General features: G+C 69.1%; 5 protein-coding genes across 10 annotated transcripts; 3 read left to right on the plus strand and 2 right to left on the minus strand.

The window, feature by feature from the left end:
* Window positions 1-986: 986 nt before the first annotated feature.
* MUC1 (mucin 1, cell surface associated) lies at window positions 987-6,632 on the plus strand. Of its 2 annotated transcripts, none has more exons than XM_083813656.1 (7): window positions 987-2,347; window positions 3,237-3,919; window positions 4,189-4,262; window positions 4,382-4,527; window positions 4,765-4,880; window positions 4,995-5,141; window positions 6,086-6,632. In XM_083813656.1, exons 1-7 carry the CDS (start codon window positions 2,299-2,301, stop codon window positions 6,155-6,157), a joined length of 1,287 nt encoding a protein of 428 aa, XP_083669782.1. In that variant the 5' UTR covers window positions 987-2,298; the 3' UTR covers window positions 6,158-6,632. The 2 variants fall into 2 exon arrangements, with proteins under 2 accessions (XP_083669782.1, XP_083669783.1); XM_083813657.1 differs by having other exon boundaries at window positions 995-2,347; window positions 4,385-4,527.
* A 2,240-nt stretch (window positions 6,633-8,872) lies between these two features.
* Window positions 8,873-15,492, minus strand: TRIM46 (tripartite motif containing 46). Its single transcript, XM_083813636.1, has 10 exons — window positions 15,334-15,492; window positions 13,791-14,046; window positions 13,333-13,676; window positions 13,060-13,203; window positions 12,791-12,886; window positions 12,406-12,659; window positions 12,175-12,296; window positions 10,664-10,963; window positions 10,256-10,553; window positions 8,873-10,151 (listed from the first exon to the last, which is right to left on the minus strand). Exons 1-10 carry the CDS (start codon window positions 15,394-15,396, stop codon window positions 9,776-9,778), a joined length of 2,253 nt encoding a protein of 750 aa, XP_083669762.1. The 5' UTR covers window positions 15,397-15,492; the 3' UTR covers window positions 8,873-9,775.
* Window positions 15,493-15,896: 404 nt separating this feature from the next.
* KRTCAP2 (keratinocyte associated protein 2) lies at window positions 15,897-17,639 on the plus strand. Its single transcript, XM_083813670.1, has 5 exons — window positions 15,897-16,031; window positions 16,552-16,706; window positions 16,781-16,844; window positions 17,115-17,181; window positions 17,433-17,639. Exons 1-5 carry the CDS (start codon window positions 16,028-16,030, stop codon window positions 17,551-17,553), a joined length of 411 nt encoding a protein of 136 aa, XP_083669796.1. The 5' UTR covers window positions 15,897-16,027; the 3' UTR covers window positions 17,554-17,639.
* Window positions 17,640-18,565: 926 nt separating this feature from the next.
* On the minus strand, window positions 18,566-24,662 carry SLC50A1 (solute carrier family 50 member 1). Of its 5 annotated transcripts, none has more exons than XM_083813665.1 (6): window positions 24,608-24,662; window positions 22,925-23,002; window positions 22,662-22,785; window positions 22,422-22,583; window positions 22,219-22,338; window positions 18,566-21,926 (listed from the first exon to the last, which is right to left on the minus strand). In XM_083813665.1, the coding sequence occupies exons 2-6, from the start codon at window positions 22,984-22,986 to the stop codon at window positions 21,825-21,827; spliced, it is 570 nt and encodes a 189-aa protein (XP_083669791.1). In that variant the 5' UTR covers window positions 22,987-23,002; window positions 24,608-24,662; the 3' UTR covers window positions 18,566-21,824. The 5 variants fall into 5 exon arrangements, with proteins under 5 accessions (XP_083669791.1, XP_083669790.1, XP_083669789.1 ...); XM_083813664.1 differs by having other exon boundaries at window positions 22,925-23,055; window positions 24,608-24,631; XM_083813663.1 differs by lacking the exon at window positions 24,608-24,662 and adding an exon at window positions 24,059-24,186.
* DPM3 (dolichyl-phosphate mannosyltransferase subunit 3, regulatory) lies at window positions 18,576-18,883 on the plus strand (the record flags this gene model as incomplete). Its single annotated transcript, XM_083813671.1, has 1 exon — window positions 18,576-18,883. One exon carries the CDS (start codon window positions 18,576-18,578, stop codon window positions 18,852-18,854), a length of 279 nt encoding a protein of 92 aa, XP_083669797.1. The 3' UTR covers window positions 18,855-18,883.
* Window positions 24,663-24,781: the final 119 nt, after the last annotated feature.

A 24,781-nucleotide genomic window follows, 5' to 3' on the forward strand; every position in this document is an offset into this window, starting at 1 on the left:
GGACCGGAGCGGAGCCGCCGCCGCCGCCGCCGCCGCGCGGGGCCGCTCCGTGGGAACTGCGCCGTGAGCGCCGAGCCCCGGCGGCAGTGCCCGGTCGCCATGGCGACGGCTGGCCCGGCAACGCGGCGGAATGTGCCCCCCCCCCCCGCCCGAACCCCCCCCATCCCTCCCGAGCCCGCCCCGCCCCGCCCCGGAGCGCGCGGGGCCCGCACCGGCACCGGCCCCGCGGCGGCGGCGGAGGTGGGCCCCGCTCTTAAAAGGGCAACGCGAGCGGTACCGGGCAGCCGCCGCCCCGTCGGTACCGGAGCCTGGAGGGGATGGGCCGGTGCTTGCTACCGGCACGGTGCTGCCGGTACCGGGCAGAGCGGCGGGGCTGCGGGCACGTGCGCCGAGCGGGACGGGACGGGACGGGACGGGACGGGGGGAGGCACCGCTCGGTACCGGGCACCTCCCGTCCCGTCCCGTCCCGTCCGCCCTCGGCCCGGCGCCGTGCCCGTATCCCCGGGCAGCCCTCGGCACCGGGCCCGAGGGGGCGGGCTGCCACGGGGGACGGAGGCGCGGGGGCTCCGCTGCCGGCCCCGGTCCCGGCCCCGGTCCCGGCCCTGGTACCGGTCCCGATCCCGGTCCCGGTCCCGGTCCCGTTCCGCGCCACCGGGGCTCGGTGCGGGCGCTGCGCGGGGCCGCGCCCGCCAGGAGGCGCCGCAGCTCCAGCGCCGCCGGGCGGGGCGACGGGGGCGCGCGTGGGGCGGGGGCGCGCGTGGGGTTCGTGCCCCGCGTCCACGCGTGGAGGGGGGTTGGGGCCCGGCCCCGCGGCTCCCGAGCCCGGTGCTGGGGGGCGCTGGGGGCGCGGGGGCGCAGCTCCGGGTGCCCGGCCCCTTCCTCCCCCCCCCCCCCCCCGTGTTTTTCTGCTAAGAGGAGTTTCGCAGCCCATAAAAACGCCAAAAACAAAGCCAAACGACGACACAACCACAAACCTGTGCCCGTGTGCTGAGCTGGGGGGGGGGGGGGGCACGGCTCGCAGCCTGGGACCCCCATCCCCGGTGCTGAGGCCGAGCTGGGCACAGAACTGAGGGGCTGGGTAAGGAAAGCGCGGTCCCATCGTGGGCGCTGGGTGCAGCTGGGTCTGGTGCCCAGGCGGCCTCTCCGTTGTGCTGCTGTTCTGCAGCCGGGGGTCCCCCCTCTCCTGCCCTCCCCCTTGCCCCAATGCCCCCAGACCCCCCCCCCCGCAGCACACAGCAGTACCACCTGCATGGGGTTGGGGGGGGGAGTTTGGGGCTGGGCAGGAGCGGGGACACCGAGCCCTCCGCAGGAACTGGGGCTCTCCCCCCTGGGCAGGGGCAGGGGGGTGGAAAGGACCCCGCAGCCTGGCCGTGGGGGGAGCACATGGCCCCAGGGGAGGACGGGGGCTCTGTGCCTGGCCTGGGTGGCACCTGGTGCCTCTGGGGTGGGGCTCGGGCATCCGGCTTGGCACCAGGCATGGGGGGCCGCATCTCCCACACGGGGTTTGCTCCTGGTGTCCCCCGGGGCGAGCAGGAAAGTCTTCTCCAGCAGCAGAGGGGGGCTTGTGCCCCCTGGGACCCTGGTGCCAAGCCCAGGGACCAGGTGGGGACATTTGGCGGTGGGGAGGGACTGGGGTTTAGTGGGGCCCTGGGCCTCACCTGCGTAAGCAGTTTGGGGGGGGGGGGGTGCCAGAGTTTATTTGAGTGTAGGGCGAGGCAGTGGCCGGGCCGGTAATGATTAACCCCAGGCTGAATGAGAGGATGAGGCCCCCCCATCTACAGGGGGGCTGCGGGGCTCTGGCCCCCACCCCATGCTCCCCACCAGCTCCCAGGGGCCATGGCACGGCCGGGACCCCCCGTGCACAAGGACCATCCGATGGCTGCCCCCTACCCAGCGCCCCTGCCTGAGGCCACGTCCCACGGCACGGGGGACGCTGTGGCAGTGTCCCCTCCGTGGTCCCCAAGCTGGGAGAGCGCAGAGCCACGAGGGGACCCCAGCACGGAAGGCACGGAGCTGCAGGAGGACCCCAGCACAGGACGGAGGGTGCCCCAGGGGTCCCGGTGGTGAGATGGCACCCTCGTGCCCTGCGTCAAGCAGGGTGGAGGGGGCCCCCCCTTCACCACGTGCAGGTCGGGGCCGGTGGCGGGGTGGGGCCTCCCCACCTGCTCCAGGTGCTCTATAAAGCCGCAGCCGCCGCCGAGCCACCAGTTCCCGATCACGCAACGCCGCTGCCTAACGGGAGGAGCAGCTGCCGCTGAGCCCCCACAGGCACTGGGCCCACCCCCCCGGACGAGCCCCATGGAGTTCACCGCGCTTCTGCCGCTGCTGCTCGTGGTGCTGGGTGCAGGTGAGGCGCTGGGGCTGGCGGCACCGGGGGCTGGCGGCACCTTGAGCTGGTGGGAGCTGGGTTGGGACTTGGGTGCGCGGGGTGGTAACGGGGTGGGGAGGTGGGGGGGGGGGGGGGGGGTCTCCCGGTTGGCTTTGTGAGCAGGGACCTGGTGGCACCCCGTGACCCTCAGCACCCAGCAGCGGGTGCATCACCGCCTGGTGTGCTCTGTCCCCGGGGTGCAGTGCCCCAGGGCTGATTGTCCCCAAAAAACCCAGGAGCTGGGGACCTTGCTCAGCCCTTGGCCGTGTCCATGTCCCTTTTAGCGCCGACCGAAGGGATCGGCCGGGGCTGAGCACGGGGCGGACGGGCTGTGCTGGGGCTGGATGGAGCAGGCTGCGCCTGGGGCTCGCAGGCTGGTATGCGGGCGTGTGCCTCAGCAAGATGTCCGGACCCCGGGCGCTCCTCCAGGGCTCCTGCGGCACCTGCTGGGAAAGCGCCCGCGAGGAGCCGCCTGCGCTGGCTGCGAGCCAGGCGATGCACATCCTGGGGAGCAGGGGTGTGAGCGCCGTGGGGCTTTCTGCCTTTGTAGCCCAGCCGTTTGCATTCATCACAAAGATTTTAGTGGCACAACGTGGCAGTGGGTCCTGAGCGGGGCACGGCTCTGCAGGGCTGGGCATGGGGCAGCCGCCCAGGCACCCCTTGCTCATGCCACATGCGCCCAGCATGAGTCTCACCGGGGCTGTTCCTGAAGTTCTTGCTGGCCTCGCAGGCGTTGGTCTCATGGAGGTTGTGGGACTTCTCTGCACCTTTTTGTCCCAAGGAAGGTCTCATAAAGGAGCCTCGTTGTGTAGAATTTCTTCCCAAATTGATGCTGTAGCCCCAGTTCCTGACCCCCTTTGTCCTTTAGGTACGCACGCCTCGAACACCACCACGGAGACCACCACCACAGAGACCACCACCACAGAGACCACCACCACAGAGACCACCACCACCGAGACCACCACTGAGACAACGGTGATGACGCCCACTCTGAACAACGTGACCTCCCAGAACACCAGCGGCAATGGGTCCCTTGGCCCTGTCCCCTCCCATGTGACAGCGTTCCCAACAACAGGCAACAGCTCTGCTGGCAATGCCACAGCCGACAGCACCGCGGTGCCCGTCTCCATTATCCCTATGTTCCCCCACTCCAACATCAGCGCAAACGACAGCAATGGGGTCCCCCCCTCCAAAAGCAGCAGCGCAGCCAACGGCAGCTCCGTGGTTCCCACCTCCCCCGTGGCTGGTGGCACCGTGATCCCCACGTCCAACACCAACGCCACCGCGAACAGCAGCGCCGAGGTTGTCCCCACAAAGACAGCCTCTGTCACCTCTCAGGGCAGCACAGCGCACGGCAAGACCCCCACGGCCGTGCTCGGGAGCAGCGGGGGTCCCAACCCCAGCAAAGCCGCAGCTCTGCCTCCCACCGTGGTCCAGCTGCTCCTCCGCGTCCCGCTGTCCTTCCGCATTCTGAACAGAAACTTCAGCCAGAGCCTGCTCGATCCCACGTCGAAGGAGTACAGGAGCCTGAGCCGTGCTGTCTTGACCATGGTGAGTGCCAGCCCTGCCCGCTGGCTGCCCTGGGCAAGCAAAGACCTCGTGGTCTGTGCCAGGAAGGAGCCACTGTAGGTAGGGGCTCCCTGTAAACGTGCCCTGAGCTCCGTGAGCTGCTTCTGCAGCCCCGTCCCACTGGGGAGAGAAGTGGGGGCAGCAGAAGATGGGGCCATGCTGGGGTGAAGGGGAGGATGCCAGGGTTGGGAGGCAGTGGGGTGAGAGCTGGGGATGTGGTCGTGATCCCCCCCAATGCTTTTTTTTTCCAGTTTGAAAGTGTCTTTGGCTGCACAAGCTGCATGGGCAGGCAGACCTACAAGGGATGCAGTGAGCTCCGTTTCAGGTACCGTGGGCAGGGGCTCAGGCTGGGAAGCCCAGCGCAGTGCAGAGCCCCTGGCAGGGGGGACAGCAGGGGGGGTAGCGGGAGGTGGCGGTCCCAGCTCAAACACCTCTTCTCTCAAGCAGCCAAGGGTCGGTGGCAGTGCAATCCACCCTCGTGTTTGGGCACAGCAACGACTCCATCACGAGTGACTCTGCCGAGAAGAAGCTGAGAAGCCAGCTGGACTCGAACGGGTACATCATGGATCTGCAGCTGGCCGACATCCAAAGTGAGCGGGGGTCTCGGGCCCCGGGGGTGCTTTGAGCAGGGGGAGCCCAGCACGGCCGCTTTGGGTGGCTTCTGCACCCGTCCTGGGTTTATCCTTGGTGGGACAAGTGGGACGAGTGCCTGTGTCAGTGTGCTGGGCTGGGCCTGAGGGGAGGAGGGCTCTTTCCCTTCTGGCCCCTTCCCGGGGGTCTGGCGGGGCTGTGCCCGATGGTATGGACACGGCTCTGCTGCTCCTCAGGTGGCGTGGAAGTGACGGCCCCGGTGGCGCAGCCTCAGGTTCCGGACTGGGCCATTGCTCTGCTGGTCCTGGTCTGCATCCTGCTGCTGCTGAGCATCCTCATCTGTGCTCTCCTGGTGAGTCCCCATCCTCATCCTCACCGGCCTTCCGCTGTTGAGCCCGTGTCCCCGTCCCCGCTGCCTTTGGGCCCCTGGCCCCGTCCCACTCACGGAGCCCCCCTGTCCCCCCAGACCACCTGCTCTTGCCGCCGGAAGAGCCGAGGGAAGCTGGACCTGTTCAGCACGAAGGACTCCTACCACCCCATGGCCGAGTACCCCCCGTACCAGAGCCACGGGCGCTACGTGTCCCCCAACAGCAAGCACAACCCCTACAGCCAGGTGAGAGCCGAGCGCCGGCGGTGCCCTGGCACCGAGGTGGTGCCGGGGCCTCTGCTTTTTGGTGCGGCCGCGTCCCTCGACCCTGCCCTTGACGGAGCCGGCAGGACGAAAACAGCCGGTGGGGACGGGGACTTGGTGGCCCCGGTCCCTGGGAGCCTGCCCTGGGCTGTGGCTGGCTGGGAGGTGAGCTGGGAGGTGAGCGTACCTTTCACGCCTGGATGGAGCCGTGGCCGGAGCCAGGAAGCTGCCGGCGACCTTGGGCGGCCGCCCCCCCCCGCCCACCCTCGCTGGGTGCGCGGGGGCTCGGCGGAACCGCTGCCTCCCCGTGCCCCATCCTCAGGCTCGGCCAGATCCTGGCACCCTGCAGCTGGGGCACGAGGGGGCAAAGGGGGGGTGGGGTGTGGGGGGGTCCAGACCTGGCACCAGCATCGGGCGCCGCGTGCGCACGTGCGGGGCTGCGGCTGCCCTGAGCGGTGCGGGTTTCGGGGCTGGCCCCGGCCCCACTGTTTGCTGCGCCCGGTGCTGCGGGGCGGGGGCCGTATCCAGCTGTTCCGCGCTGTGCAAGCAGCTCGCGCTGTTCAAATACCAGGGGCCTGGGTAAATATTTACCTTCGCTCTTGCTGGGCAGGCTTAGCCAGCGGGAGGAGAGAAAAGCGGCCCAGGCTGCTTTGGCTGCGCTGATCCTCCACTGGCTCCCGTGGCCGGGGGGCTGGGACGGCCCCAGAGGAGGGCCGGGGGTGTCCACATGGGTATTTTTGGTTAAAACCGGGCTGTTCGTGGTGCCCATGGCACTGGCTGCTGCAGGGCTGACCCCCATGGATCTGCTTGCCAGGGGGTCTCCCACTGCCCCCAGGCCTTGTGGGGACTTTGGGGGGGCTCAGCCCCCAGCCCTCCCCAGCCCGGCTCTGTTGTGACCCCCCCCACCTTGTTTCCCCCCCTCCCAGGTGGCAGGCACCATTGCGGGGGGCGGCACCTTCACCTACACCAACCCGTCTGCCTCCTCCGACAACCTCTGAGGGATGCGAGGGGACGGGACGGCCGCGACCCCCCAGCTCCTGGGGCGGCAGCACTGGCCCTGGGCACGTCCCCCGGCGCCGCTCAGCCCCTCGCCACGGGCAGCGGGAGCCGGATGGTTCTGGAGCAGCCGGATTCGCGCGCATGACAGAACTGGAAGAACAAAGATTTGGGGCACAAGTGCCCCCCACACACCCTTTTTTCCTCCCCCATGGCCCCACTCCAAGCCCCCCAGCCTGGCTGTGCACCCCCTGCTCCGTGCTGCGGGCGGGGGGCTGGGCTCACATCCTGCCTGCGCTCGCCCCCGGGGCTCCAATTGTTCTTTTTGTGGTGTTGTTTTATATAATATATATATATATATATATATGTAGGGGATGGCGGTGCCAGGCTCTGCGGCTGGGCTCCGCGGGGCTGCGGGGTCGCGGGGTCCTTGGCGGTGGTGTATTTATCGCATTTCACAATAAAAGGATGGGCGCAGTCGGGCCTGGTTCCCTGCACAGCCGAGGGGGTCTGCGGTGGTTCTGGGCGCAGCGTCCTGTGGGGGGGCATCCCCAGCACCCGTGGGGCGGCTCCCACGGGGGGGGGGTCTTTGCTGATGCCTTCAGGAGCAGCGGCTGGTGGAGATTCCCCAGCATCGCCATCACCTCGAGTGACGCTCAGCTCGGCGGCTGCTCTCGTTTCTCTTTCTAGGCACTCTCAGGTTTCCGGCTTATGAGGTTATTTCTGTCACTTTTCCTACAGTCACCTGCATGTGGGTGGTGTCCGTCCCCCCCACCCCCGGGGTGTGACACAGGCTCCTTCCAGGCCCCTGCTCCTGTTACATCCCCCCCCTGCCTGGCCAGCACTGTTCTCTTGGGGTTTGTTTAGTGCAAACACGGGGCTCGGTCAGTGCAACCTGTCACCCTGCACGAGCAGCGCGTGAAGGTGACGGTCAAGCCATAAAGCCGTGGGGACAGAGCTGTAAAAGACGTATCATGTGCATCACTGTCACAGCCGCCTGCGGGCTGCAGTCGTGTCTGAGCCAGGCTGCTCCCAAAATCGTCCCCTGCCTGAGCCAGGGCTGCGTCTGGCCTCAGGAGCCTGGAAAGCTGTGGTTGAAGCCATCCTGGCACAGCCAGAGCCCTGAAACTGCTCCTGGAGGCCCTGGGAGGAGGAGCTGGGCTGCAGGGCTGCAGGGTGTGCGGAGGGGCAGCGGGAAGTCCCGGGGCTGGGGACGCATCCTGCCCCGGTGTGGGGACACGGGCTGAGCTGCTTGGCTCGGGCTGGGCCAGGGCGCCTGCTCTGGGGGCTGGGAGAGTTTTGGCAACTACCGAAGGGCCAGAAAAACAAGGAAACACAACTTATATAAAGAAATCATTTGTCAGATCGGGCGCGGGGCCAGCAGCTTCAACAGGAACCAGCCGTGGGACCGGGACCAGCTGTGACCCCATGGCACGTGGCTCGCGGGCCCCTTGGCCACAGCACGTGGGTGCCGGGCAGGGGGACGTCACCTGGGTGCCTGGGGACCCCGACGGGTGCCAGGGGGGTGCCAGGGGGTGAGGGTGAGGGGCTGGGAGCTCCGGGGCATGGCTGCGCTGGCTGCGAGGGTGGGTGACGCAAGCCCTGAGGCTGGAGATGGGGCCGAGGGGTGTGGATGCGGTGTGTGTGTGAGGGGGGGTGATGCTTTATATTTTCCATTGTGCCTCGCCGATAGAGCTGCCAACAGCAACCGAAACCAGCAGCCGGGTGGCACGGGGCCGAGGGGCTGCAGTGGGAGAAGGCAGCAGGCAGGGCAGCACCGCGGGTTGGGGGGGGTTCACGTGCACGGCCGCAGCAGGATGGCCCAGGTGGGGAGGGCTGTGCCGGATCCTGCCCCATTTGCTGGGAGGAAGGAACGAAGCTAAAAATAGCCCCGAAGGTGGGCTGCGGCGTGGGGCCACGTCCACCCTTCCCACCCCACAGCCAGCTTTGGGGACGGGGCAGCAGAGCGGGGCCATGCTGCTGGGGCAGAGCCCCAGGGGTGCACCAGCCCTGTGAACGTGCCCCTTCCCCTCACCCCCCTTCCCCTCACCCCCCTTCCCAGCCCTGGGCAGGGCCTGGAGGAATCGAAACAGAGAGCAGGGCTGGGCCCCACAATGAAACTCCTGTTTGCAGGGTGCCCGTTCTGGCCCCGCTCCTTGCCTGGCCCCACCTGTGCCGCCTCTCCCAGCAGCAGGAGCCGGCCCCAGGGAGGGGGCCCAGCCCCACAGGCAGCTCCTCCGCCTGCCCTCATGGTCCCGGGGGGGTTCCTGCCCCTGCCGCTCACCCCGAGAGGATGCCAGAGAGCCCAGGAGGTTGCGCCAGCGCTCCCAGGACCCCGATGTTTCCCTCTCACCATACCCCACTAATGTTAAACCCACTACCAGGATTTGTCCCTCGCAGGGCCAGCAGGAGATGGCCGCTGCTCCCAGGTGGGACGGGAGCGAGACCCCGGGAGGCTGAGCAGCGAGAGGGGGGCAGCAGCGGCCACGTGGCCGGGCACAGCCCGAGCGGGCATCGGACACGTCAGCGCTGCCCAGGCCGGCCCCGGGCAGGATTGGCCTCTGCTGGCCACAGCCCGAAGGACAGCTCTGCCCCACGGCCTCCACACCACGGGGCCCTGCCCCACAGGGAGCGGCCAGCAGAGCATGGGTGGGTGCTGCTGCTCTGTCCTCAACCCCCCAGGGGGCTGCGGCTGCCCTCGGGTGGCTCTGGATAAGTCTGGCATTGCAGTTTATTGTAGGAAACCATGAAAAGACAGCAATTGTAACAGAACCCATGAGAAACTACAGCAGCTCGGACGGCTCCCAGCGTGGGACCGCAGCCCCAAGGCCCCTGCAGCGGGGGGCAGCCCCCCCGTGGCTCCTGGCCACGTCGGATCCCAACCCCGCAAGCCCTGGCTGGCAGGGGCTGTTTGGCACTGAGCGGTGTAAGGGGGGCACTGAGCGGGTCCTGGGGGCGGGTGCCGCGCTGGGCTGGCCCCACGCAGTGGGGAGGGAGCAGAGAACCCGGCAGTGCTCCGCAGCCCCTCAGGAGGGCGGGGGGACACCGAGGTCCCGCAGCCCCACAGGACCCAGCGGTGGCTGTGCCTGGCCGCGATGCTGCAGCCGGGTGAGCCGCGTCAAAAATGAGCCATTTTTACAAAAAAGTCTTCGTACCTTGTTCCAGCCCAGCCTCCCCCCTCCCTCTCTCCCCCAGCCCATCTGCCTCCCCCGCCCCAGCCACTGCCCAGCCGCTCCCCCCACCGTCACCCCAACCAGCTCCTGCCTCCCCCCTCCCCGTGCAGCCCTGCGTCCCCCTGGCGTCCCCCTCCCTGCTCCACCTCTAGGGCTGACCCTCTGCCAGGACCTGCTGCCGTCCTCTGCCTGCAGCCCCAGGTCTGCACCACAGAGCCGAGCTGGTGAAAGGGGCAGGTGGATGGGGAAGGGAGGGGACGGCGGAGCTGTCCCCGTCCCCCCCCAGTCCCACAAAACACACACCTGGCCTGCTCCAAGCCCCGGGCGGGGCTGGGGCTGCCCCTGCTGAGCTGCGCTCCCTGCATGGTCGCGTCCCCTCCAGGCCCTGAAGCTCGCTTGACAATAAGGGGTCACACCAGATGTGGGTGCAGGGAGCGCGCGCGCAGCTCAGTCCAGCTTGGCGAAGCCCCCGATGGTCACTTTGCGCTCCTGCTTGTTGGCCACCAGCTCCTGGAGATGCAGGGCACCCCCTCCGATGAAGCAGAAGGCGGGGCAGACAGGCCCCGAGCAGTCCACGCCACACTCCCAGAGCTCACGGAAGGACACGGCGTCGTAGAAGCTCACCTTGCCCTGCTCGTAGTCCAGGCAGATGCCGATGCGCGGTGGCAAGGGCACGGTGCAGCCGTTGGGGTCACGAGAAGTGAGTGCCGAGCCATGCGAGAGCAAGATCTTGCCCATGCCGATGGTGAGGAAGGCGTAGGGTGGGGGCGCGTCCACCGTCGTGTCCTCTGCCCCGCTGTCGTGGCCGCTGTCAGGGTCGTACCTGCGGCAGGGGGACAGGTGAGGCCCGGCGCAGAGGTTCTACAAAGGCCGCCTCACCACCTCCCGCAGACCCACAAAGCCCCCCTGCCCCCCACCCCCGCTCACCTGGGGCTCACCACGTCCTGAGGCACCTGGAACCACTCCTGCAGTTTGCTCTCCAGCCCCACGCCCACCTTGACCAGGTAGGAGCTGGGATCCACGCAGCAGGCCCAGTAGCTCTTGCCCTGCGTGACGGCCACGTCGCCGATGACCAGGTCGATGGAGAGGTGGCAGCTGGTCATCAGCCGCTCCGCCGCGAAGAGCATGGGGATGCCGGGGACGCTGCGCACGGCGCGCTGGTCCTTGCTGATAGCCAGCCGGTCCCGGTTGAAGCCCCAGCGGTTGTCCAGGAAGAAGTTGAGGACTGCGGGGAGGAGGAGAGCAGAGGAGGTGAGAAGGGGACGGTGAAAAGCCCGAGGGGCGGGCGGGCTGGGGGAGACTGCTCCCCATCGGAGCCCGTGGGCGTCCCCTCACCTGGGGCGGGCGGCGTGTGCAGGTAGATGTCCTCGCTGTACTCCCCGAAGCCCGCCTTGTTGCAGCCCTTCACCCGGAGCACGTAGACGCTGTCGGTGTCCAGGTACTCGACGAGGGCGCTGGTGCCGCGCACCTCCTCCCGCCGCTGCCACAGCTTGAGCCCTTTGGCCTTGGTGTCCGTCTTGCGGTACTCCACGGTGTAGTGCCAGGCGGGGGGCGAGTGCTGCGGCAGCCGCCAGCACAGGAAGATCTGGTCGTAGGCGTAGGTGCGCTGCGTGTCGATGACGGGGGCCTCGGGCACTGCGGGGAGAGGCACGGGGGGGGGGCAGGCATCAGGCAGCATCCCCCCCCCCCGCGGGCAGGGAGGCGGCCAGACGCAGGGAGGGGGCATTCCGGACGGACGGACGCACAACCAGCAGGAGTCTAGGGGGAATCTGGCTGCAGAGACTGTGTGTAGGCACCAGAGGGGGGAGAGAGTTGGGGAGACAGAGGAGCTGGCTGCTGTGAGGCTCCAGGGACCAGAGAGGCTGAGTGCAAGTCGGGGGGAGGGAGGGAGAGAGAGAAAGAAAGAGAGAGAGAGAGAGAGAGGATGGAGACAGCAGGAGAGGAGGAGGAGAAAGAGATGGGAATGGCAGAGTGGTGTGAAGATGCCAGTGGAACTGGAGCAGGGAAGCAGGGGTGGAAAGGAGACAGAAATGGGGTGAGGAGGGGATGCAGAGACAGAAATGGGGTGAGGAGGGGATGCAGAGACAGAAATGGGGCGAGGAGGGGGTGCAGAGACAGAAATGGGGTGAGGAGGGGATGCAGAGACAGAAATGGGGTGAGGAGGGGATGCAGAGACAGGAATGGGGCGAGGAGGGGATGGGGATGGCAGGAGGAGCTGCAGCAGATGGAGGGAGGGGGCAGAGAAGGGTGGCGAGCATGGGCAGAGCCACCGCCTGCCACCACCAGCGGGCAGGACGGGGATGGTCAATGGCGGCGGAGTGGGAATGGGGCAGGAGTGGGGATGGAGGGATGGGACAGAGAGAGCAGGGTTGGCTCTGGGGCAGGGGAGTGACTTGCCTCAGTTACTTCGGTGACGATCAGCAGCGGCCGCAGCCTATAAACAAAGAGAGGTAGAAGCAGGTCTGAAAAGTGTTGCCAGCCGGTCCGGCAGGGCCCGGGCGGCACCTGCCCTGGGGGGGAAGCACCTGCCCTGCACCTGGGGCAGCCTCCACTCCGTACTCACCCTCCTGCTGCCCTTACCTCACACCACAGCCCTGCCTTTCCTGCCCTCTTGCCTGCAGCCCTGGCACAGGGCAGGGCAGGGAGCACTTTGGGGGCTGCTGGGGCCATTCCTGACAGGGAGGGGGGCCGGCAGATCCACGAGCGCCTGCCTGAGCGCATCCCTCTGTGGCCGGAGCCGAGCTCTGGCTCCAGGGGAGGAGACGGGCGGGCACGGAGCTGCTCTGCCCGCGGGGGCTGCGCCTCCACACGGGCTGCAGCCGGTGCCAGGGTCCTGCTGTGGTTACCTTTGATGAAGGCCAGGTCTGTGAGCAGCTTCAGCTCCCTGCTGACATCCAGCTGGAAGTGGCTGAAGGAGGCCGTGGCTGCAGGCCGGAAGCTCTGCAGCGAGTCGGTGGCCCTGAGGATCCTGCAGCACAGGAGGGCAGGGACGTCAGGGTGGCACACGAGGGCTGCCTTGGGCACCGGCCAGCCCCGCCACCGCGGGGACACCCACATGGGTCCCCGCAGCCCGGTACCTGTTGTGCAGCTGCTTGGCAGCCTGGACAAAGCAGGGGTGGTCGGTCTCCTTCAGCACCTCCTGGGCGTAGCCCACCATGCCCGAGTTCTCCAGCATGGCCTGGTGCTCTTGGATCTGGTAGTGCAGGCTGGCCAGCCGCTCCTGCTGGCACTCCTCGATGGCCTGCAGCAGGGACGCCCGCTTCTCCTCCAGCATGGCGCACAGCCCCTGGATCAGCTGGGACACCTCCTCCTTGGCCTGCGAGCCGTTCACCTGCCAAGCGTGGCGCTGTCAGCGTGCTGTACGGCCCCCTGCCCACGCCACAGACAGCACGGGACAAAGGGGGACCAGCCAGGCGGTGCCAATCCCCACCTAGGGACTGCTCAGGGACCTCGCGCCCTTACCTCCGTGTGCTTCACCGTCTCCTCCAGCTTAGCAATCTGGGTCTGCACCGTGTCCTGGCTGCTCAAGATGTAGGCAAGGCTCTTTGTCAGCTTCTCCTGCAAGGAAGGAGGTTAGCCACCGCTGGCCTCGTGCGCCCCCGACCTACAAACAGAGCCCTCGCCCCATCTGTGCTGCGAGCTGAGCTCGCACCCCTGGTTCCTCCCTGCCTCCCCGTGGGCGTCCTGACCCCGACCCGAGCGCGCAGCCCCGCGCCCGCAGCAGCCCTTACCCTGAGAGCCTGGTAGGCGCTGAGCACCGGCGTGATCTTGTGGCTGGTGTGAGTGCGTCGCACGCGGCAGAGCTGGCACACCAGCCGCTGGCAGGTCTTGCAGTAGTGAGTCACCTCCTCCTTGTGCTCTGGGCACATCAGACCCTGCACGGACACAAGGAAGCTCAGCAGAGTTTTAGGACCCCCCCCCCCCAAGGGTCTCTCCCCAGCTCGTCTGCTGTGGCACCCGGGGAACCCCAAGTAGGAAAGATCCCCTGCCGGAGGAGGCCGTACCTTTGGGCGGAAGGTGAGCGTGGGCGGCGTGGGCTCATGCTGAGCCTTCTGGGTGCCCCAGGGGTGGTAGAGCTTGAAGCACTCATTGCAGAAGCTGGACTTGCACTCCGTGCAGCCCTTGGTGGCCTCCAGCTGCGGGGGCTTGCAGAACTGGCACATGATGGCGGCGCTGATGTTGATGGTCTGGCGGTAGCGCTCCACCACGCGCTCCAGGGTCAGGTTGCGGAAGAGGCTGCCGAGGCCCCGCTCGCCCAGGTCGATGTCCCGCTGGCAGGCCGGGCAGGGGAAGCTGATGGTCTGGGGGTGCACGGTGCCCCGCTTCCGCCCCGGGTAGGTGCCAAACCCTACAGGAGGCCGGGGAGGCGTCACACGCAGCCCAGCACCCTGCGGCTCCTCGGGGCCGGCGGAGCCCCTCTGCCCCCTGCCCACGCCGTCCCCGTCCCCCCCGGCCGTCCCACCTGACTTCAGGAGCCGGTCCAGGCGGTCGGGTTTGGGGACCCCCCTGCGGCCCAGGCGTGGGCTGCGGGTGGCCGGGGTGGCGGCGGGCGAGGAGGGCTCGGAGGTGGGGTCGCAGCAGAGGTAGCCGTGCTGCAGCAGCACCTCGCTGGCGCAGACGTGGCAGACGTTGTGCATGCAGGGCAGGGCCAGCGGCTGCTTGTACATCTCCTTGCACACCGGGCACACCAGCTCCCGCTCCATGTTCTTCATGCTGGTCTGAGGAGAGAGGGGGAGAGCGTCACCGGGCGCAGCCGGGCCGGGGACCGGGGCGGGATGGAGACTGGGGCCTGGATTAGGACTGGGAATAGGGCCAGGATACGGGCCGGCACTGAGACCAGGATCAGGGCCAGGATCAGAACCAGGATAGGGACCGGCACCAAGACCAGGATCAGGGCCAGGATAAGGACCGGCATCAAGACCAGGAGCAGGACCAGGAGCAGGGACCAGGACCAGGAAAGGAACCGGCATCAACACCAGGATCAGGACTAGGATAAGGACCGGCATTGAGACCAGGATCAGGGCCAGGAACAGGACTGGCATTGAGACCAGGATCAGGGCCAGGATCAGAACCAGGATAAGGACCGGCATCAAGACCAGGAGCAGGACCAGGATCAGGACCAGGACCAGGAACCGGCATCAAGACCAGGATCAGGGCCAGGATAGGGACCGGCACCAAGACCAGGATCAGGACTACGATAAGGACTGGCATCGAGACCAGGATCAGGACCAGGATCAAGGACCAGGATCAGGGACTGGCATCAAGGCCAAAATCAGGGCCAGGACCAGGACCAGGAGCAGGATCTGGGCCAGGATAGGGACCGACATCGAGACCAGGATCAGGACTAGGATAAGGACCGGCATCAAGGCCAGGATCAGGACTAGCATTGAGATCAGGATCAGGGCCAGGATCAGGGACCAGCACTGAGACCAGAACCAGGGCCAGGATCAGGGCCAGGATAGGGACCGGCATCGAGACCAGGATCAGGACCAGGATCAAAGACCAGGATCAGGGACTGGCATCAAGGCCAAAATCAGGACCAGGACCAGGACAGGGACCAGGACCTGCATGCAGGCTGAGGCCAGCACCGGGATCAGGTCCGGAGCAGGACCAGCCCCAGCCCCAGGACCCCCACCACGGCGCACGGGTAGCACCGGGCACTCCCCGCCCCGGTCCCCGCGGGGGGCGCTGGGCTCTCGGCGTCCTGGGAGGCCTCGGGGAGCTTTCCCCGGTGCCCGGTGCGCCCCGCCCGGGGCTCGGTGAGGGCCGATCCGGCCCCCCCGGGCCCGGCGGGGAACGGGCCGAGGCAGCGAGGCCTCTCCGCGGCCTGCCGGGCCCTCAAGGGCACCCCGGCCGCTCCCCCCCCCCCCCACCGCGGCCATCGCCGCCGCCCCGGCCCCGCCGCCGCCCCGCCGCGTTGCCATGGCGACGCCGGTCCCGGGAGAGCCCGGCCCGGCCCCGCTCGGTCCCCGCTCGGTCCCCGCTCGATCCCCGCCGCCGCTCACGCTGATGCGGACGAGGGCGTCCATGATGGAGGTGAAGGTCTGCAGGTCCTCGCCCTCGGCCATGGCTCCGCGCCCGGGGCCGGTCCCGGCGGCAGCAGCGGCCGCCCGGTTCTGGTGCAGGGAGCGGCGGAACCGGGGGGAGGGCGGGGGGGGGCGGCGGCGCGCATGCTCCGAGGGACCCGCCCCGGAGAGGGGGGGGCGGCGGGGGGCGGCGGCACCGGGCCGGTACCGGGACGCCCCCTCCGCTCCCCGGGGCGGCCCCCGGCGGCTCCCCGCGGACGGCAGCGCGGCGCCGGGCCCGGGACCCGCTGCGGAGCCGGGAAGGGGCCGAACGGAGCCGGCTGGAGGGTTGGGGGGGGGGGAGAGGAGGGGGCGGGCTGCTGGGGGGGGCGGCCGCGCCCCCGCCCGGTGCCCCGGGGCCTCCCCGCGCCCCGCTCCCCGCCGCCGGGGGGCGCGCGGACCGGCGGGGCCTGCAGCGCCGCGCCCGGCCGCTAGGGGGCGCCCGAGCCGCGGCCGAGCCCCGCGCGGGGGCGCGCATGAGCCGCGCGTGCCCGCGGCTGCCGCCGTGTCCCGTTGGGGGGGGGCCGCGCAGCGCGCGTGCGCGGATCCGGGGCGCGCCTGCGCAGTGCGGGGGGAGCGGCGGCGGCGGGGCCGGGAGGGGAAAGGGCCGGGGGGGGCGACGCCGCGGGGCACCATGGGTAACGGGACCGGGGGGGCGGGGGGGGCTCGGGGGGGCTGCGGGGGGCGATCGGGGCCCTGAGGGGGGCGTCAGGGGGCGATCGAGGCCTTGAAGGGGGGTTCAGGGACCCGGGACCGGGGCCAGAGGGGGCGGGGGGGACTCGGGGGGGAGGCTGCAGCCCCGGGAGGGGGCTGCGGGGACCGGGACCGGGGCCTCAGGGAGCGGCGGAGGCCTCGGGGGGGGCGATCAGGGCCTTGGGGGGACTGCAGGGGGCGATCGGGGGCCTGGGGGGGGGGTGGCTGTAGGCACTGGGACCGGGGCCTCAGGGGGCGAGGGGGGCCTCGGGGGGCTGCAGGGACTGGGACCGGGGCCTGAGTGGGTGGGGGGGGCTTCGGGGGGGGTGCAGAGGGCGATCGGGGCCCTGGGGGGGGGGGTCAGGGGGCAATCAGGGCCTTGGGGAGGCTTCAGGGGGCTTTCAGGGCCTTGAGGGGTCTTTGGAGGTCAGCCCCCCACCCTGCTGAGCTGGGGCTGTGCTGCAGCCGTAGGCACGGGCACGTCGCTGGCGCTCTCGTCGCTGCTGTCGCTGCTGCTGTTCGCCGGGATGCAGATGTACAGCCGGCAGCTGGCCTCCACCGAGTGGCTCACCATCCAGGGCGGGCTGCTGGGCGCCGCGCTCTTCGTCTGCTCCCTCACCGTATCCTTTGGGGCCGCGCGGGGAGCGGGGCTGGGGAGGTGGTTCCCGGTTCCGTGCCTTAACCCCCTGCGCAGGCCTTCAACAACCTCGAGAACCTGGTGTTTGGCAAAGGCTTCCAGGCCAAGATATTCCCCGAGAGTAAGTGCCACCGGCGGGGAGGGGAAGGCGCCGTCGGCTGCGGGCGCTGGGCGTGCAGCCCCACGTTGGGTTTGCAGAGGGCACGCAGCGCGGCTCTTCCCTGGGCACCTCGGCATGCCAGCCATCAGCTAGGGAAAGAGCCCATCCTGCTCTTTCCCTCTGTGCTTTATGTGGGTTTGTCTCGCCGCGTTGCTGAGGTTCTCAGGAGGGGCTGTGCAGCTGACGGAACGGTGTGGCTGCATCTCTCCTCTCTCCTGTTTTTCCCTGCAGTTCTCACCTGCCTCTTGCTGGCTCTTTTTGCCTCCGGCCTCATCCACAGAGTCTGCGTGACCACCTGGTAAGACCAGAGCCTGCCCCGGAGGGTGGGGAAGCAGCTTGTCACGCTCCGGGGCGGCTGTCAGGGGCCCTGGTGGCTCGTGCTCCCTGTCAGCGGGGCCAAGGCTGGCCGGGGGCACCTGGGGTGACCGGTGCTAGGCACTGCAGCGCAGTGGGAGCGCGGGGGTGCTGTCAGTTTGGCCTTGGCGTATTCCTTCCTGCCTGCAGCACAAGGGCTACAGCTGAGTAGCCTCTTCTCTTCTTTACCTGCAGCCTCATCTTTTCCATGGTCGGCCTCTACTACATCAATAAGATCTCCTCCACGCTCTACCAGTCCGCAGCACCTGCAGCTGTTCCCACCAAAGCCCTTGGCAAAGGCAGGAAGAGGAATTGATGTCCCGGGGCCCCTTCCCGGGGCAGTTCCCCCTCCTCCAGCCTGGACTCGGACTCTGAGCCAGGCAATAAAGCAGTTTCTTTATAGCCTCAGGGTTGGTTCCTCCTCAGCACCCAGGGGTCCCCTCTGCTGGCCCTCAGCCTGGCTTTGTCGAGCTGCTGTGTGCTCGTGTGTGCTGCTGATCCGGCTCAACCCTGCGGCTGCGGCAGCCTGCGGTAGATTTGGCACCTCGCAAATGCTCGGAGCCCTCTGCTCCGGGAACAGCATCTGTGACGTGCTGAAAGAGGGGCGCCAGCAGCCCCGGGTGCGATTAACTGAGCTCCCGGGAGCCGCGGGGACCCCGCTCCCCCTGCAGCAGCGGGGCGCGGGCCGATCCCGGTCTCCTGCCGCTGTCTCCTGAGCTCGGATGTTTCCAGCACCGCCGCGCTCCGTGGCCGCAGCGCCGTCAGCAGCCCCCGGGGCCACCTCTTGCCCTCGCTGCCAGCTGCTGCGCCGCCAAACCCCCGAGCTGGGGGTGCGGGGGGGGGGGGGGGGGGGCCACGCAGACCCCCGGCCCTCGGGGCCGTGGCCGCCCGGTGCCCCCCGGGGCTCGGCGCCCGGCCAGGCCCGTGGGAAGCTCAGGCCCGTGGGAGGGCCGGGCCGGGCCCGCTCCCACGCCGCCCCCGCGCCCCCCGCCGCGGCCGGACGCGGAGGAAGCCAGGTGCTTCCTGCGGCGGGGCCCGGCCCGGCCCCGGCCCCGGCGGCCAAAACGCGGCGCTTCCTGAGCCGGGACCGGGGCCGGGCCCTGCCGCCAGGGGGCCCCGTCCCGGACTACAACTCCCAGCGTGCCCCGCGCCGCCCGCCGCGCCGCGGTGACGTCATCTAGCGACGGGGAGAGCAGCGCCGGGCCTGGGAGCGCTGCAGGTGGGGGGGGGCGGCCTGGGGGGGACCGGGGCCGGCACCGGGGGCACCGGGAGGGACCGGGGCCGGCTCCGGGGGCTCGGCGCCCCCTCACGGCGCTGTCCGTCTCTCCGCAGGCCGCCATGACCAAGCTGGCGCAGTGGCTGTGGGGCCTCGCCCTGCTGGGCTCGGCCTGGGCCGCCCTGGCGCTGTCTCCGCCGGGCCTGCGGCTACCGGCGCCGTACCGCCAGGCCCTGCTGCCGCTGCCCGTCTACCTGCTGGTGGCCTTCGGCTGCTACGCGCTGGCCACCGTGGGCTACCGCGTGGCCACCTTCAACGACTGCGAGGAAGCGGCCGCCGAGCTCCGGGAGCACATCAACACAGCGCGGGAGGACCTGCGGCGGCGGGGGCTGCGTTTCTGAGCACAATAAAGACGACAAAGTGTTCCGTACCGGGCCGTGCTGGGCTGTACCGGGCCTTACTGGGCTGCAATGGGCTGTGCCGGGCCGTGATGGGCTGTACCGGGCCATACTGGGCCGTGCCATGCTGCCAGGAGGGGAAAGGGGGGTCCCGGCCGGGACTGTGCCGCCCTAGTTGCGGGCAGGGGGTGGCTGAGTCCCCCCGGTGCTGCTCAGGGGGCAGCCGCCTGCCCTGCCACGTGCAGCCGGGCTCCAGCTGTCTTTGTGCGGGCTCCAAGCAGAGCAGGGCGTCCCCTCGGCCCCCTCTCAGCACCCGCACCCCTCCGCAGGTGCTGCAGGGAGCCTGCGCCGTCCCACCCAGCCTCCGAGCATCCCCGAGCTTGGCCGCACAGGCAGGGATGCGAGGTAGGGAGGGCAGGATCGGGCCCTGCCTCAGCAGCCCGCGGCGCTGGGTAGCACTGCGGGCAGAGCGGGCTCCCGGCAGCCCTTCAGATGTGGTTTGCGCCGTCAGGTGGGAGCTGGAAAAAAGAGTCGGCCCGGCCCTGCTGGCCTGCTTCCCGGGGAAGGAGGAGAGAGCGTGGCTGGGTGGAGCGGGTGGCGCAGCCTTTAAAATGCAGAGTGCCCAGAGCCTGTGGTCTCCCCCAGCCTGCTGGGGCGGCGCAGCCCACGCCGGGGGGCTGCTCCCGGATCCCGGCGGAGCACTGGCTGCGGCTGCCGCTGCTCTGCCCCACGCCTCCACGGGCAAAACGGGGCGCAGGTGCTCCGGAGCTGCGGGTGGGGCTCCTGCAGCAGGGACGTCCCTGCCACAGCAGGGGGGGAGCCCTGGGTGGCCTCGGTCTGGGGGTGCCTCCTGTCTGGGGGTGCGCGAGAGCCGCGCTGCCGGCCCGGCTGGCGGAGCCGCGCTGCTGGCGGTGACGCATGCTGGGGCCTGCCTTGCTGGCAGCCTCCCCGGCTTCTTCGCATACCAGCCGAAGGACTTTCTTGTTTTTTTTAATTATCGGCTGCGCATCCTTCTGCAAAAAGGAGCAGTTGGTATCATGAGGGAGGACTCGGGCTAATTAGCAGGAGCGACTAATTAGCTGTTTCCTGAGCAACAGTGGCAGCTCGGAGCGGGGTGGGCGGCTCCCGCAGTCCCGTGCCTGTGTGCGGCCGTTTTGGGGGGGGGGGGTGGCAGCCCCTCAGCTTCAGCGCAGCCTTTACGGGGCTGGGACCGCGGTGCTGGCGTGGCACGAGGCCGGGAGCCCTCGGCGGGCTCCCCGCAGCCCTGCAGGCTGGCAGGTAGCAGCACGGCCCCGGCTTCTCCCTGCACGGGCACGTGCCCGCTGCGGGCGTTCGCGTAGCCGGTGGCTGCTCTTGCTCACCTCCAGCCTCACGAGCGGGGCTGCGTCACGGCCGCTCGCGGCACACGCCAGCCGGAGTGACCGGTTGGCAGCTGGGTTTTTGCTCGCTTGCGTCACCGGGAAAAGCTGCCCTGTCCCCCCATGTTCCTCCTGGGCCAGGAGGAGCAGATCGGTGGCTCCAACCTGGTGGGAAAAGCATCTGTGGGGCCCCGGGGAGCGCAGCCCCATGGGGGAGTCCCGAGGGCAGAAACACCTGCACTCACAGCTGGAAAAGCCAAGGGGAGCCCAGCGAAGGAGCTTCCTCGAGGGCTCGGACCCCGCAGGCCACGGCAGCAGGACGCAGCACGCCCCGCAGTGCTGCAGCACAGCTGGAGTTCATCTTTCCCTCTCCTGTCCCTGCCCTGTTGCTGGCGTGGCAGGGCCGCTGCCGCCGTATTGATTTTTTCCCAGGACACGGCGCAAGGTGTGAGCGAGCGTCTGAGTGCACAAGCACGGCCAAATTCCTCGTCAACACTTCCTTAATCCGGCCTGCGTCAGCCGGGCTGCGGCCGTGCCCACGCCGAGGGCCTCCCGGGAGCTGGCAGGGACGGGGCTCCTCGCTGCGCGGGGCTGTCGCCACCCCGGGCCACCGGTTTTGTACGGCTCCGGCGTCTGTTGTGTAACTTGGTCACCCGCGCTCGCTCCTGTCCATCTGCTGATGCGCTTGCCTGATAACTTCATTCCAGATCATTGTTAATTCATTAATTGAGCTTGGGTCGACGCCAACGGCTGCCTTGATTTGATGCGCACACTCAAGCGTCGTGGTTTTAGCGAGGATTTTAATTGATTTTAAGTTTGCTGGCATAATGGGCGGTAGCAAGCCCTGTATCGATGCTACGGAAAGGACTTTTCGTTCCACGTCGTGACCGGTGTCCCTGTGCTGCTGCTTGGGGAGGTCGGAGGAGCGCCCTCAGGCAGCGCTGCCTTCCTCCGTGCCCTGCTCCCTGCCCCTACCACCCAGTGCTGCTGCCCGCTCCCCAGGCTGAGGCTGGAGCCTCCTGCAGGGGGCTTGCTGCATCCCACGGGCAAGCGGGTGCTGGTGGATGAGGAACTGCGGGGCTCAGAAGGTGCCAGGATTAGCCCCCAGCATCCCGAGGCCAAAGCGCTGCAGGGACAGGAGCCGTGCCGGCCTCTGCAGCCAGCAGAGCCCAAAGCGGGAGGGGACGACAAGCAGGCACTGGGAAGAGTCTGCGATTTATTAAAAGGCACTTCGATTCGTACAAAATGGGGCTGCCCACCCAGCCCAGCGCTGGGGCAGGGCCTGGAAGAACATCGCGGGGACGGGGGCAGGGGCAGCCCGCCGCCCCGAAGGCATCGCTGCAAACAAACCAACCACCACCGCAGGAAAACCGGCTCGAGGGACAACGGAGAGGAGCTGCCAGAGGGCAAACCACGGTGGCAAGGGCCGGAGGCACCCCCCCAGGGCCCCAGCCCTGCTGGGAGCCCTCGGCCGATGGGGACGCCCTGGTGTCACCCAGCGGGAGCTGGCCACGCTGCGGCAGCAGGAGCAGAATGACGAGCTGGGGGGCCTTCCTTGGTCACCAAGTGTCTGAGACCGGCCTGGCTCCGGGGCTCCGGCATCGGCAGGACCCCCTCAGGCGTGCAGGGGTCTGTAGGGCTTGTCCCGGCCCGGGGCGTAGCGCCAGAACAGCCAGAGCCGCACGACGCTGGTGACGATGCCCGGCACGTTGGGGACCTGCGGAGGACACGGGGCCGGGCGGCGTTACCCAGCTCGCGGTGCTGCTGCCCTCCCCCCCCGCCATCAGCCCCGCGTCGCCGGGGGAGATTTATTGGCCTTATCCCATCTAATTAATTAAAATCAATACTCATCTTGCTGAGCCTAGTCACGGGCTCTGCTGTGTGACACACACGCGACGCCGGACGGGGTCCGGCCCGGTGCCAAGCACCCCACTGAAAGGGGCTGGAGGTTTGGGGGGGGGGGTGAGGAACCCACAGCAGCCCCCGGCCTCCCGCTGCCCCCAACCCACCATGATGTACAGGTCGGAGAGCTGCAGCCCGTACAGTGTCCAGCTGCTGGAGGCCAGGAAGGTGGTGACGGTCAGGGGGAAGGACAAGCAGCGCGTCGACCTGCTCCGGATCACCTTGGCCTGCGGGGAGCGAGGGGCTGGCCCGGTGCCACGCAGCCCCCCCCAACACACCCACCCCCCCAGTCCCACCCAGCTTTACGCACCAGGTCGGCCAGCGGCGAGACGTACATGGCGATGGTGAAGGTGCTGCAGAAGAGCCCCAGGTAGCTCTGCCGTGTGTCCTCGTCGGGGGTCAGGCAGGTGAAGAAGCCATAGCCCGCGGCCAGCAGGGCCAGGAGCCCCAGGACCTTCAGCAGCACCTCGCGCTGCAGCACACAGCGCGGGGCCATCAGCGTGGGGGTCTGCTGTGTGCCCCCCCCGGACCCAGCCGGGCCAGCACCCACCTTTGTGGTGCTGTAGTAGAAGTACACCAGGATGTAGAGGCTTTGCAGAGCCGCCCCGATGCTGTTGACGACGATCAGCGTCCGGTCCTGCTTCAGGCACCCGTAACCCAGCCAGCCCAGGTTGCTGCAGGGCGAGCGGCACAGGCGCTGCTTGCTGCTGTAGGCTGGGGGCTTCTGCCCACACCCACCCCCGAAATTCAACCCTCCGGCCCCAGAAGGATGTGCCCCCACCCCCCCACCCCCGCAGCTTGACCCCTGTGTACTTGGCATCAGTGGCGAGGAAGGGCAGGAGCTGGATGTTCTCCACGCTCTTGGCGGTGATCATCCAGCGCAGGTCAGACCTAGGGCCAGGGGGGGAGAAGCCTCCTGGGTGCCCAGCGCCACGGGGGGGGCCCTACAGTGTTGGGGGGGGGACTACAATCTTAGCCCCCCTGAAATACCGCCAGCCCCTCCTCAGCAGCTGTGACCTTCTCTGCCTCTGCTCCCACACCCCAGTGCCCCCCCCCGCACCCTCAGAGCCCCCACCTTCCCCTGCATGCCTGGCCTTCAGCCTGGACCCCCAGCCCCCCCAACCAGCCTCAATGCCTCCCGCACTGCACCCATGTTGCCTCCCATTGCTCCCCCCATTGCACCCCCCACTGAATCCCCCCATTGCGCCACCACACCCCATTGCACCCCCAGCCTCCTATCACACCCCCCCATTCCACCCCCCCAGCCTCCCATTGCTCCCCCCCATTGCAACCCCCCAGTCTCCCACCGCACCCCCCATTGCACACCCCCAGCTTCCCATTGCTCCCCCATTGAAACCCCCCGTTGCACCCCCATTGCACACCCCTGTTGCACCCCCCTAGCCTCCCATTGCACCCCCCATTGCACCCCCCCAGCTTCCCACTGCACCCCCCCATTGCACCCCCCCAGCTTCCCACTGCACCCCCCCATTGCACCCCTCATTGCACACCCCCCGGCCTCCCACTGCACTCCCCCACTGCTCCCCCCCATTGCACCCCCCAGCCTCCCATTGCACCCCCATTGCACCCCCAGCCTCCCATTGCACCCCCCCATTGCACCCCCCCACTGCACCCCCCATTGCATCCCCCCAGCCTCCCACTCCCCCCCAGCCTCCCACTGCACTCCCCCACTGCTCCCCCCCATTGCACCCCCAGCCTCCCATTGCACCCCCCCATTGCACCCCCCAGTCCCCCACTGCACGCCCATTGCCCCCCCCAACCCCCCACTGCACCCCCCCACTCCCCCGCACCCCCCATTCCCCCTCCCGGACCCTCCCCCGGCACCCCGAGCCCCTCCCTTCCCCCTCCCCCCCCCCCCCGCTCCCCGCTGCCCGCCCCGCCCCCGCCGCCTCCCGGTGCCGGGGCTCCCGGCGGCGCGGGGCCGCTCACAGGCCGCTGCAGAACATGGCCACGGTGAAGAGGAGGCAGGCGGCGGCCAGCACCGGCAGCGGCTCCATGCTCGCCGCGGGCACCGGGAGCCGGAGGCGGGGGGGGGCGGGGGCGGTGCTGCCCGCGGCGGGGCGGGGCGGGGGGAAACGCGGGGCGCACTACCGGGGAGGGACCGGCACCGGGATTGCGGGCAGCGCCCCGGGGTGCTGCGTGCGCGGGACCCGCAGCCCTGTGGCACCCCCCCCACCCCCCAGGGTGTCCCAGGTTTGGGGTCACGGCCCTGTGACCTCCTCCCAAAGCACCCCGGGGTGCTGCGTGCATGGGGCCCACGGCCCTGCGACCCCCCCCCCCGCACCCCACATCCCCGGGATCCCCCTTTCCTAGAATCCCCACCCCACAGGGTCCCCTTTTCCCCAGAGTCCCCCAGTTTCTGGGGCCCAGCTCTCCCCATAACCACCCTCTGTTGTTGGCCCCCCCCCCCGCCCCAGCAGCTCAGGGGGCTCCAGCTGCACCCCAAAACCCACAGCCCCCCCCCCCCCCCCGGCTCACCCCACTCATTGCTCCCCAGCCCCGGGAGGACTTTGTACCTCCACCTGAAACCAACCCCTGGCACTACTCCGTGTGACACCTCCCCCTCCAGAGCCTTGTGCAAACACCCATTAATTAATTAACCCCCCCATAGCCATTCCCCCACCCAGGTGCAGCCCCCAGTGCAGGGGACAG

Source organism: Anser anser, assembly GCF_964211835.1.
Source record: "Anser anser genome assembly, chromosome: 28".
In the NCBI taxonomy this organism is placed as follows: domain Eukaryota; kingdom Metazoa; phylum Chordata; class Aves; order Anseriformes; family Anatidae; genus Anser; species Anser anser.

Coding starts and splice junctions, on each gene's coding strand:
- MUC1 (XM_083813656.1), top strand. CDS start 2,299: ATGGAGTTCACCGCGCTTCTGCCGCTGCTGCTCGTGGTGCTGGGTGCA. Junction 2,348..3,236: donor GCTCGTGGTGCTGGGTGCAG/GTGAGGCGCTGG, acceptor TTTGTCCTTTAG/GTACGCACGCCTCGAACACC. Junction 4,881..4,994: donor TCCTCATCTGTGCTCTCCTG/GTGAGTCCCCAT, acceptor CTGTCCCCCCAG/ACCACCTGCTCTTGCCGCCG.
- TRIM46 (XM_083813636.1), bottom strand. CDS start 15,396: ATGGCCGAGGGCGAGGACCTGCAGACCTTCACCTCCATCATGGACGCC. Junction 12,660..12,790: donor AGACGGTGAAGCACACGGAG/GTAAGGGCGCGA, acceptor CACGCTTGGCAG/GTGAACGGCTCGCAGGCCAA. Junction 10,554..10,663: donor GCACACGCCGCCCGCCCCAG/GTGAGGGGACGC, acceptor TCCTCCCCGCAG/TCCTCAACTTCTTCCTGGAC.
- KRTCAP2 (XM_083813670.1), top strand. Junction 16,707..16,780: donor TCTTCGTCTGCTCCCTCACC/GTATCCTTTGGG, acceptor CCCCCTGCGCAG/GCCTTCAACAACCTCGAGAA. Junction 16,845..17,114: donor GGCCAAGATATTCCCCGAGA/GTAAGTGCCACC, acceptor TTTTCCCTGCAG/TTCTCACCTGCCTCTTGCTG.
- SLC50A1 (XM_083813663.1), bottom strand. CDS start 24,126: ATGGAGCCGCTGCCGGTGCTGGCCGCCGCCTGCCTCCTCTTCACCGTG. Junction 22,786..22,924: donor TTCCTCGCCACTGATGCCAA/GTACACAGGGGT, acceptor CTCGCCCTGCAG/CAACCTGGGCTGGCTGGGTT. Junction 22,584..22,661: donor TCTACTACAGCACCACAAAG/GTGGGTGCTGGC, acceptor TGTGTGCTGCAG/CGCGAGGTGCTGCTGAAGGT.